Here is a 12,119-nt window from a genome sequence, read left to right on the forward strand (position 1 = left end):
GTCTGACACACTAACTGTTGTCTACCTCCTGTCGTACTGGTGTTCCAGTCTGACACACTAACTGGTGTCTACCTCCTGTCGTACTGGTGTTCCAGTCTGACACACTAACTGGTGTCTACTTCCTGTCGTACTGGTGTTCCAGTCTGACACACTAACTGGTGTCTACCTCCTGTCGTACTGGTGTTCCAGTCTGACACACTAACTGGTGTCTACTTCCTGTCGTACTGGTGTTCCAGTCTGACACACTAACTGGTGTCTACCTCCTGTCGTACTGGTGTTCCAGTCTGACACACTAACTGGTGTCTACCTCCTGTCGTACTGGTGTTCCTGTCTGACAGTCTGACACACTAACTGGTGTCTACCTCCTGTCGTACTGGTGTTCCAGTCTGACACACTAACTGGTGTCTACTTCCTGTCGTACTGGTGTTCCAGTCTGACAGTCTGACACACTAACTGGTGTCTACTTCCTGTCGTACTGGTGTTCCAGTCTGACAGTCTGACACACTAACTGGTGTCTACTTCCTGTCGTACTGGTGTTCCAGTCTGACACACTAACTGGTGTCTACCTCCTGTCATACTGGTGTTCCAGTCTGACACAATAACTGGTGTCTACCTCCTGTCGTACTGGTGTTCCAGTCTGACACACTAACTGGTGTCTACCTCCTGTCGTACTGGTGTTCCAGTCTGACACACTAACTGGTGTCTACTTTCTGTCGTACTGGTGTTCCAGTCTGACAATGTGACACTAACTGGTGTCTTCCTTCTTTCATACTGGTTTTCTAGACAATGTGACACACTTATTGTTGTCTATGGTACCAAAAATAATCATCTTCAGATTTCCATCATGCAAAAATAACATTCCTTGATAGATATTCAAGGTAATTTTTTTTCCATTACACATGATATTTATAGTTATATCAGTTAAAACTGGTGATGTTTTCTTTGATAATATATCCTATGCCTTCAGTGTTTGGATCACTGATGAGGACTATCATCAATATATAAAGAATGATGTAGGTGTTGGAGACAGGCAGCTTACCACCTACAATACAATAAGACTTTTTCCTCGAGCCCCAAATGTTTATATTATAATGTTATTTAGTATACAAACATTTTATTTTTTGTGAACAGAGACCAAAAAGGAAACCGCTGAAAGATTATTTCGTGGAAGAGGATGATGCTTTAGAAGGTATTTATCATCACTACACATAACACTATTCAATCACATTCTTGTACTGTATCAATTAGATTTTAAAAAATGAAATGAAATATTCGTAAAAATTATCTTTTTTTCTGTTAGATGAGCCAATGGGTCAAAAAGACCAATGCCTTTGTGTAGCAACACGTTTTGTTGACATATCCTTTAAACTGCAGAAATGATTTTAGTGAAATTATGCAGGAACACTTTATGGGAAAATAAAAATTGTGAATTATATAGTAATTGAAAGTAATTGAATGTACTTAAAGGCCCATTGGGCCTCTTTGTTTTAATTTTATTAACATTTTAACAATCTTTAAGCAAAATGATATTTGTCAATTTCCATCCCTTCCATTTGATTTGGGTAAAACTTTCCAAATGTTAACAATATGTAAGGTTGGCTTCTCAGGGTTCCCTGAGAGTCGCTGTCAATAATTAGAATTTAACAAGATGAAAGGACAAGGTCAAATTTTGTATCTTTTCACCACTGAACATTTTATGACATTATGAAGCAAAGTCAAGTTAATAATTGAATTTCTATTTAAAAAGTGACAGGATGGTTTGTTTATTTTCTTAGATGTGATTTGATATTTTTTCTGGAAAAGCCAAATAAATAAACATGTTTGTATTTTGTAGCCCCTCAGCCTGACCCTAACGCCCCGAAACCAGAGGGCAGCACCCTCACTCCTGTACCCGGCGAGCAGCTTGTTGTAAGTATTATTATGACTTAACCTACAACAGTAGAGTCTGTTGTCAAGTACAGATTACAGGCGTCAGAGAACGGACGGACTTGGATAGAAATCCTAATCCTCATAAGTCGGAGTTATATCTTAGAGAGAGGATTTGATGCAAGATGTCTTTTATACTAGCAGGGCTCAAAGTGGATATTATTACCAGGTGGCCTATTTGGCTACCAAGTGATAAAATGTAGGCGCTGATCGGAAAAGTTAGTTGCTCGGCCAAGTTGTCTTACATTAAAAAAAAAATTCTTTTATTTCTTTAGTTCAGTATGACATCTCTTAAAGATTGAAAAATTAACAAAATTACAAATTTACACAACTTTTTAGTGGCCATGCAGGCGCCTTATAGGTCACCAACTGGTCGCCAGTGGTGATATTAAGGCACCATGGCCACTAAAATAGGTGCCACTTTTTAAATTTGAGCCCTGTACCAGTCATACCACATTCATACTTAAATTGTCCTTAACAACTAGAACAACAATCTGGATGGAACATATCGCAACCATTGGAGATACTTTTCACTGATCATTCTATCAGAAAACCAACATCTGCTTTCTCCTGTGATGTGACAACTTACCAGATTTTTCAGCAGAATTTTCAACACTCAAAATTCTATCTCGCAACCTCTGTGAGATATGCTTTACATTTGCAGACACCTGAGCAACCGAATTGAATTTATAAACATGATCATGTCATAACATATAAGGCCCCATATTGGAGATACAGGTGCCCTATAGTAATCACTTTGTCCATCTGTCTTTCTATCCACCAATTTTGTTCCCGGCTGATAAATTAAGTATTTATTGACAAATTTACAAGAAATTTTGTCAAGATGTTCAGTTCACAAAAATACAAATTGAGGTCAAAATCAAGTTAAATGTTAAGGTGGTCATTAGGTCAAAAGGCCAAGGTCAAATTTTGAAATCCCTTCACAGGAATATTAGATCTCTTCACCAGAGAACATTTTGTTGTGATATTATGAACAAATCAACTGACCAAAAGTCAAGGTCACAAGGTCAATGGACAAGGTCTGTATCATTTAATTTATGAACATTAAGATATTATGATGCAAAATTGATCGGAATTGAACAAGAGGTCAACTGGTTGAAAAGAATCTTTCCTTGTTTTTGTTGTTGAATAAGACACCAGTTCCCAGGAACTATTTCGATAGAATTTTATATAACTGTCAGTCCTCCTTCTACCTGATTGAAATTTTCCTCCTTAGGCTTTATTCCCAAAAGAAATCTAACAAATTTTCGCTTATGTGTCATCCAGTTCCTAAGCAGAGTTAGCCTTTTACAACAAAAAAGCAGCTTGTAAGTACATCTGTGTAAAACATCCTCGTATATTGTTTTCTACAGGTGCCGTCTGGCCTTCCCCGCAACCTGGAAGCAGCACTACAAAGATACGGTTCTTCTACATACAAGGCCAATGCAGTCACAGTTCTGGATCAGAATGGGAAACCGTCTATCAACCTCACCTACGGTACCAAAGCTTTTGTTTATGCTGCAAAGCTTTAGTTAAAAAAAAAAGAAACTACTATTTTTTTTTTTTTATCCTGACATCTTATGGGCTCGGCAAGAACTCTAGAGCTGGGAGTAATTGAGGAGATTGACTCCTTTTTTTTTTCCCCGACAATTTTTTTTTCTTGACATATAATTGGCTGCACAATATCTGTAGAGCTGGGAGTAATTGAGGAAATTGACTCTAAATAAGTTAAAGCCATGTAAATAATTGTAATTAACGTCCTGTTTTGTCACAGGAAAGCTGCTGAGTCGTACACATAAAATCGCCTACACCATGCTTCATAAGGTGGGCCAGAAAGGAGAGGGAGGAATCAAGCCAGGTGACCGGGTACGTATTTACCGGGCCACACACTGAAATATGGGGATTTATTTCGAGTGGAAAAAAATTGTTAGATAACCTTTGTGATAAAGATTTAGAGTGTGCTTCTGAAAAGCTATTAGTACACCTCTTAACAGAGCTTATAACATTGAAAATTTCCTAATTTCTGTATGGTTAACATTGAGGGCAGTCTTATCACTCATATTTTCTTTGCGATATTGTAACTTACTACATAATTGAAGATTTTTACTCTCTCAACTTTTTGACTATCTCAACTTTCTTGCAGAAATCAGAATTACATGTGTAGATTGATAAAATTTTGTTCTTTGACATCTTCAAAAATGAGTGTTATGTGTTGAATGCCAGATTAAAGAAAAAATTCATGCCCTTATATTTATCAACTAGGTGGCACTGGTGTATCCAAACAATGATCCGATATCCTTCAGCTGTGGCTTTTATGGGTGTTTGCTGGCTGGAGTTGTGCCTGTCCCAGTCGAAGTGCCATCCTCACGACGGGTAGGTACAGAGTACCTCTATAGCTATGCCCCTCCCACCCCCTACACACTAACAAGTTTCTCTGTAGACATGCCCCTCCCACCCCCTACACACAAACAAGTTTCTCTGTAGACATGCCCCTCCCACCCCTACACACAAACAAGTTTCTCTGTAGACATGCCCCTCCCACCCCCTACACACAAACAAGTTTTCTCTGTAGACATACCCCTCCCACCCCCTACAGACAAACAAGTTTTCTCTGTAGACATGCCCCTCCCACCCCCTACACACAAACAAGTTTCTCTGTAGACATGCCCCTCCCACCCCCTACACACAAAAAAGTTTCTCTGTAGACATGCCCCTCCCACCCCCTACACACAAACAAGTTTTCTCTGTAGACATACCCCTCCCACCCCCTACAGACAAACAAGTTCCTCTGTAGACATGCCCCTCCCACCCCCTACACACAAACAAGTTTCTCTGTAGACATGCCCCTCCCACCCCTACACACAAACAAGTTTCTCTGTAGACATGCCCCTCCCACCCCCTACACACAAACAAGTTTCTCTGTAGACATGCCCCTCCCACCCCCTACACACAAACAAGTTTCTCTGTAGACATACCCCTCCCACCCCCTACACACAAACAAGTTTCTCTGTAGACATACCCCTCCCACCCCCTACAGACAAACAAGTTTTCTCTGTAGACATGCCCCTCCCACCCCCTACACACAAACAAGTTTCTCTGTAGACATGCCCCTCCCACCCCTACACACAAACAAGTTTTCTCTGTAGACATACCCCTCCCACCCCCTACACACAAACAAGTTCCTCTGTAGACATACCCCTCCCACCCCTACACACAAACAAGTTTCTCTATAGCCATCCCCCTCCCACCCCCTACAGACAAACAAGTTCCTCTGTAGACATGCCCCTCCCACCCCCTACACACAAACAAGTTTCTCTGTAGACATGCCCCTCCCACCCCTACACACAAAAAAGTTTATCTGTAGACATGCCCCTCCCACCCCCTACACACAAACAAGTTTCTCTGTAGACATGCCCCTCCCACCCCCTACACACAAACAAGTTTCTCTGTAGACATGCCCCTCCCACCCCCCTACAGACAAACAAGTTTTCTCTGTAGACATGCCCCTCCCACCCCCTACACACAAACAATTTTCTCTGTAGACATACCCCTCCCACCCCCTACACACAACAAGTTTTCTCTGTAGACATGCCCCTCCCACCCCCTACACACAAACAAGTTTCTCTATAGACATGCCCCTCCCACCCCCTACACACAAACAAGTTTCTCTGTAGACATGCCCCTCCCACCCCCTACACACAAACAAGTTTCTCTGTAGACATGCCCCTCCCACCCCCTACACACAAACAAGTTTCTCTGTAGACATGCCCCTCCCACCCCTACACACAAACAAGTTTCTCTGTAGACATGCCCCTCCCACCCCTACACACACACAAGTTTCTCTGTAGACATGCCCCTCCCACCCCTACACACACACAAGTTTCTATATAGACATGTCTGTAGAGAAATCAAAGATCACATCAAGGGTCACCTCATACACATCAGACATTGTCCCCCTGTGAACTTTCACCATGAAAACCTTAAAACAACTCCTGAAATCATTATGCTGATGTCTTACAGAGTGATTTTTACCAGAGATATAAGAGTGATTTTTACCACAGATATAAGAGTGATGTTTACCAGAGATATAAGAATTGTGGTGTTACATTAGAGGATTGCTCTATATATTATTTCCACTGCTGCTAGTCCTTCGTGCTAGTAGATGTCATGGGTTGTGGTTTTTGTATGTTTTCGTGACTTTTCCCTGCTATGTTATATCTATCATACATATATCTTTTTTATTTTTGTTTGGCCACGTCAAAATCTTACGAGACCTATTCCAATCACTTTTTGTTGGTCGTCATGTGTTGTCACACATCTATGAAAAAATTACATTTTCGGATTTAATTTTTTTGGATGTGGGACGAATTTATCTATAGGTTATCCAGGAATATAACTCTTTTGGGTATATTTCATTGATTTTCAGTCGGAAATTATTTAAAGCGGGATCAAAGTGGAAAAAATATCAACAATCTTCTTCTTCAGACCTAGATATGCTAGAGTCAAATACTCTACCTGAACCTTGAATCTGTATACTAGTTACTTAAGACAAATAGCTTGTTTGTCTCTGTAGACAAATCACAGTTGTTATATTTTCTATGTATGATAATTTCTTTGTCAAATGAGAGAAATAACTGTGAATACAATCTCAGGTGAGAGTAAAGGCCCATGGGCCTCTTGTGTTGAATTAAAGATTTTTTTGATTTTTGTTAAATAGCTAAGTGTGTGTTGATTCGGTATTTATTTTATTGTCACACTCTCAGTACTAAATTCCTATTTATGCATTAATGATATTATAATGACCTTTTTATACACTAATAATGTACAAATCTGGAATTTGCTAAACTTATACATACAAAAGTAGAACAATAACACTCGTGAAATATAATTGGCTTGTAAACTTATTGTACTTTCCAAGTATGTAATTGATAACATATTATCCATTAAAACAATAGATTGTCAGAATAGCATATCCACGATATAGTGTATTACTTTGCGGAGTTACGACATCAACGTGCAATGTTTGCTATGATTTGGTGTATATATGTAGTTGTCCATTTCATTAAAAACTCTTGTTGCTGGCATTAAACTACATGTTAATTATGAATTTGGTTTAAAGTTAAGAAATATTCTTTTTATCTGAACATGGCATATATTTACAAGTTTGTTTTTTGTACTCCTAAATTTATGCTTATAGCATTCTATAACAAATGATGCTTATAGCAAACACACTTGTTATTGTAAGCACTGTAAATAGTTTAACTGGTGTTATATTTCCGACTTAATAAATGGGGAAGGGAGCCCATAATCATCATCTATATTTATCATTTTCTGAGCATGCATGTATCTGTCACCAGTGAAATGTGTAAAAAAAATCATCAAGCCCATGACAGATTTTTTTTTTTTTTTTTTTTTTGCATTTTTATGTCACTATGGTATCATAGAGTTCCACACTTGGTCAGATTTTTGTGGCCATCAGTCAGTGCTCAAAGGTCGCACTTGACTTGTAACAAAGTAAATAGATCTGAACAAGATATATTGTGAACAGATTAAATTTACATTGTTATGTGGCTACATAGACATAAATAAGTTTTGTATGAGATAAGATCTTGATGGTAACATCGGGCCAGGATATAATGTCAAAAGTCACACTTGACCTGGTTGTAAATGAAATTTTAAGAACAGTTGTCAAAATTTTCATATTTTCAATGTCAATTTTCTTTCATTTCAAAACTCCAAATGTAAACTGATTATTTAAATGCTAGAATCTGTAAATAAAACATGCCCATCGATGATATTACCTTTTATGGTGCCCCCATGTTCTTTCCTCATGTCCCAAGCTTGCCTTATTTCAGACAGTTGTTGTTGACGATAGCAAGGTAAGTTAAATATATAACCTTATCTTACCCACAACATTTCACCTTCAAAAAATATGTGTTTGTTCAAATAGTGATGTTGTGCCTTAGCTGCTGTGTTGACAGAGAAAACTATGCCTTGATGAAGTTGTGTCGTTTTTTTGGCTCTGTAAAGTTTTTGTATGTTGTAGCTTCAATATGGGGTCTTTTTTTTTAGTCTGTTGTTAAATGTCAAAGTTTTAGTTTAAAATTTTAAATAAAATTGTAATGTTCAAATTATTGTGTAATATAACGCAGGAACACAAATAACAAAGAAAGACTTTTGACTTCCGCCATGACCCTGACCTTGAACTCACAACCTAAGGTACCAAAATAACCGAAATGAAAATATCCATGGCTGATACTACTCTGCCAAGTGGACGTTATGTCGTCCATATCAGGGAATCGGGTTTTGTATCATTGCGAGTAAAACATCTTTTCCTAGGGATGTCGACTTGACTAGTGGTAACAGCCATGGATGATTCTGGCTAGGTGTTTGGATGCCGTAGATCGTAAGTTTAAGCCCTGGTCAGGGTCTTCCTTGGTAATTTGTATTTCTATGTTATAAATCATTAAACACTTTGCATCTTCTACACTCAGACTTTTGATCTGAGGGTTATAGAAGTGCATTTCTTGTTGTAATTGTACTGTGTATAAATATAAGTTTTGTACTCGGTGATGTATCTCGGGGGATTCAAATTATAATTACTTAACATAACATTCTACACTATAATTGACCAAAGTTCATTACAACACAACTGACTAACCTCACATGAAATTATAAGTGGCAGTTTATTGCTTTTGAAGTGCTGGTTTGAAATTTTGGATAGCTTTATTTTGCTTTGTGATAACTTATTAATATTTTAGCATCTTGAACGATTCTTCATGTGCATGGATGTACCATTTCTGCTTCAGTGACCTCATGGAATGCATTAGAGGAAGTTAATCATATAATATTATGTTATAGATAGATACATAATTATATAGTTTCAGAGTTGTTATGCAGCCATATGTACTTTTATCAATATTACTTAAATCTTTTGTTTACAATCACAAAAATTCAGAAGCTAAATCCGAAGGAACAAGGCGATAAGTTTTTCAGTTTAAGTGTACGTGTACTATTCTGTGGGAGTTTATGTGGGAAAAAAAGTTTGCCTGAGAAAATTTAGCAGTTCTACTTACTCCAAACTGGAGTAAAGTCGATCCTTCTGATAATATGTAATCCCTCATTATAGGAGTACATTTACTGTCAGTTGGCCCGGGGATGATGTTAAGTGAAGAGACATTAATAGCTTTAAGATATTTACTAGTCACACAGATAATACAAAGCTATTTACGTGTAGGTCTGAAACGAATGCTGTAGATGTACATATTTTTATGTTCTTAAATTTTAGTTAATTGTCAAATTTTAATTGACTTTAAGCACATTGATAAATTAGTGCTTCCACAATATATGTTAAAATTTAGTGCAATGTTTTCAGCAATTTTTTTTTTTTTTTTTTGAAATAAGATTATCTGTAAAATATGTACATTAGCAGTGTCAGAACTATTTATTGTCTGGGACCACAAATTGATAGGTGTAATATTCCTACTGTGTGTAACTTCATTAATATCTTCGACATCTATACAACTTGGAGACTGGAATAATTAATGATACCGATTACTACTGCATGGACTAATGCTTTAGCAATAACATGCCTTGCTGCTAAGTGAAATTAACATCTGTCAATCACTCTTTATAAAAAATTAACTGTATCAATAATCTTTTGTCAGATCATTATCCATAGGCTGCGTTAACTGAAAGTAAACATACTTTAGAAAACAAATGTTGTATATTGGTTTAACATTATCAAAAAATAAATAATAAGAAAAAAAAATGCCCCAAACAGGTCCATTTCTTCAGAGCCTCCTCACCTTCCAAGTTTTGATAATGTGATCTTTCTGAGGAACAATAGTTGCATTTCTGGTAATCTTCACTTACACAATTTAATCCCTTCTAGCCATGGTATATTCATTTTAGAATTAACTTTAATAATCGTAGCTGGTTGATTTAACATGGTAGACTTAACAGTGTGTTAGTTTAGACTCTGATTTACTAACCCATAAGTGTGTAGATTGCCAACACTTTATATATATAAGTTGCCACGTAGAATGTCTGTGGAAATGTTGTCTTTAAATTCATTGTTCGTTAAAACTTACAACGTAGGTTGATATTTTGTCTCTTGATGAAAAGTTGTGAAAGTAAGATTGTGATGGTGCTTTTCCAGCAGCAACAACAAAGGTCTGATCATCTTCAACATTTCACTTTAGGTTTAAGTTTAGATCTGTTACTTAAAATTTTCAAGTCGATCAACCAAACTTCATACATAGTTAGATCACATAGTGATCATCTTAACATATCCATTATTTGTAAGATATCATCCAAAAATTTTGGTTGAGGGCCTTGAAGCCTTAGGAATGCTGCAAAAAGCTCACTGCTATTCAACCAAATGTAGGGTACAACTTTTTGTGGGTGTATTTTGGGGTTTAAGACTTTTTTTGGGGAAGAATGAGATCAAAATAAATTCATATCCTGTAATAAATATGTGCACTACGGTGAAATTCTACACATTATACAAACCTTGGTTATACATGTTTCAACATGTTTCAGGATGTCTAGATATGCTTAAATGTAACTGTATTTTAACTGCATGTTACTGTTTTTGTTGAACAAACACGTGTATTTCAAGAAATTGAGCTAAATGCCAAACTTAAAGTGCCAGAACTGTAGAATCTGTTTTAAAAATAATATTTAAAAATGGTGTTAATTTCATCATTTTAACTGTTTTGAAAAATAAAAAATAAAAAAGAGAAGAAAAAGATGAATATGACTTTCATAGCTAAATTTCCAATTATATTAAACAAAAATGTTCAGTGGTTTAATCATTTTCATGTTAGTAGGTATTAGAGTCATAAGCTGTTCTGTTGAGTGACTTCAGTCTATACTCATCTTTGTGCTGCCTTTAAACTAAGAGAGGGAAACGTAATTAAGATAGTATAAATGTTGATAGCCTGCATTATAACTTACACCACCATGTGGGACACTTGCAGTTTCTTAATCTTGTATATAAATGTATATATTGTTTAATTTTAATTTGATTTTCATGTAAAGTTACGATTTTGAGGCTTTTATTTAACCCCTCCCTGAAGATAACTTCTGCTTCAGTGAGATTCAGGAATATTTTGAGGATTAATTTAACCTTCAAAAAACAGCAGTTCTGAGAGTGTCATGAGTACATCTGTTTTTGTTAAATTAAGAAGACAGGATAGATTCTCCGGGTCATTACTGTTGTTATAGAATTGATTGAATTTCCCCAGGACGCTGGAGGACAGTAGATTTTCCGGGTCATTACTGTTGTTATAGAATTGATTGAATTTCCCCAGGACGCTGGAGGACGATAGATTCTCCGGGTCATTACTGTTGTTATAGAATTGATTGAATTTCCCCAGGACGCTGGAGGACAGTAGATTCTCCGGGTCATTACTGTTGTTATATAATTGATTGAATTTCCCCAGGACGCTGGAGGACGGTAGGGTCTCCTGGTCATTACTGTTGTTATAGAATTGATTGAATTTCCCCAGGACGCTGGAGACAGGATAGATTCTCCGGGTCATTACTGTTGTTATAGAATTGATTGAATTTCCCCAGGACGCTGGAGGACGGTAGGGTCTCCTGGTCATTACTGTTGTTATAGAATCGATTGAATTTCCCCAGGACGCTGGAGGACAGTAGATTCTCCGGGTCATTACTGTTGTTATAGAATTGATTGAATTTCCCCAGGACGATGGAGGACGGTAGGGTCTCCTGGTCATTACTGTTGTTATAGAATTAATTGAATTTCCCCAGGACGCTGGAGGACGGTAGGGTCTCCGGGTCATTACTGTTGTTATAGAATTAATTGAATTTCCCCAGGACGCTGGAGGACAGTAGATTCTCCGGGTCATTACTGTTGTTATAAAATTGATTGAATTTCCCCAGGACGCTGGAGGACAGTAGATTCTCCGGGTCATTACTGTTGTTATAGAATTGATTGAATTTCCCCAGGACGCTGGAGGACAGTAGATTCTCCGGGTCATTACTGTTGTTATAGAATTGATTGAATTTCCCCAGGACGCTGGAGGACAGTAGATTCTCCGGGTCATTACTGTTGTTATAGAATTGATTGAATTTCCCCAGGACGCTGGAGACAGGATAGATTCTCTGGGTCATTACTGTTGTTATAGAATTGATTGACTTTCCCCAGGACGCTGGAGGACGGT

At 37.4% G+C, this 12,119-nt stretch overlaps 1 protein-coding gene across 8 annotated transcripts in view; it reads left to right on the forward strand.

Moving 5' to 3' along the window:
* LOC117317720 (disco-interacting protein 2 homolog C-like) overlaps window positions 1-12,119 on the forward strand; it is a 100,768-nt gene that overhangs the window by 56,347 nt on the left and 32,302 nt on the right. For 6 of the 8 annotated variants that reach the window (XM_033872612.1, XM_033872613.1, XM_033872617.1 and 3 more), the window contains exons 8-13: window positions 1,132-1,189; window positions 1,835-1,908; window positions 3,300-3,423; window positions 3,701-3,792; window positions 4,189-4,299; window positions 7,782-7,805. In XM_033872612.1, coding sequence (XP_033728503.1) covers window positions 1,132-1,189; window positions 1,835-1,908; window positions 3,300-3,423; window positions 3,701-3,792; window positions 4,189-4,299; window positions 7,782-7,805 — 483 coding nt within the window. The remainder of the gene's footprint in view (window positions 1-1,131; window positions 1,190-1,834; window positions 1,909-3,299; window positions 3,424-3,700; window positions 3,793-4,188; window positions 4,300-7,781; window positions 7,806-12,119) is intronic. The other 2 variants (XM_033872618.1, XM_033872620.1) reach the window with 1 other exon arrangement.

Source organism: Pecten maximus, chromosome 19, assembly GCF_902652985.1.
Source record: "Pecten maximus chromosome 19, xPecMax1.1, whole genome shotgun sequence".
NCBI classification, from domain to species: domain Eukaryota; kingdom Metazoa; phylum Mollusca; class Bivalvia; order Pectinida; family Pectinidae; genus Pecten; species Pecten maximus.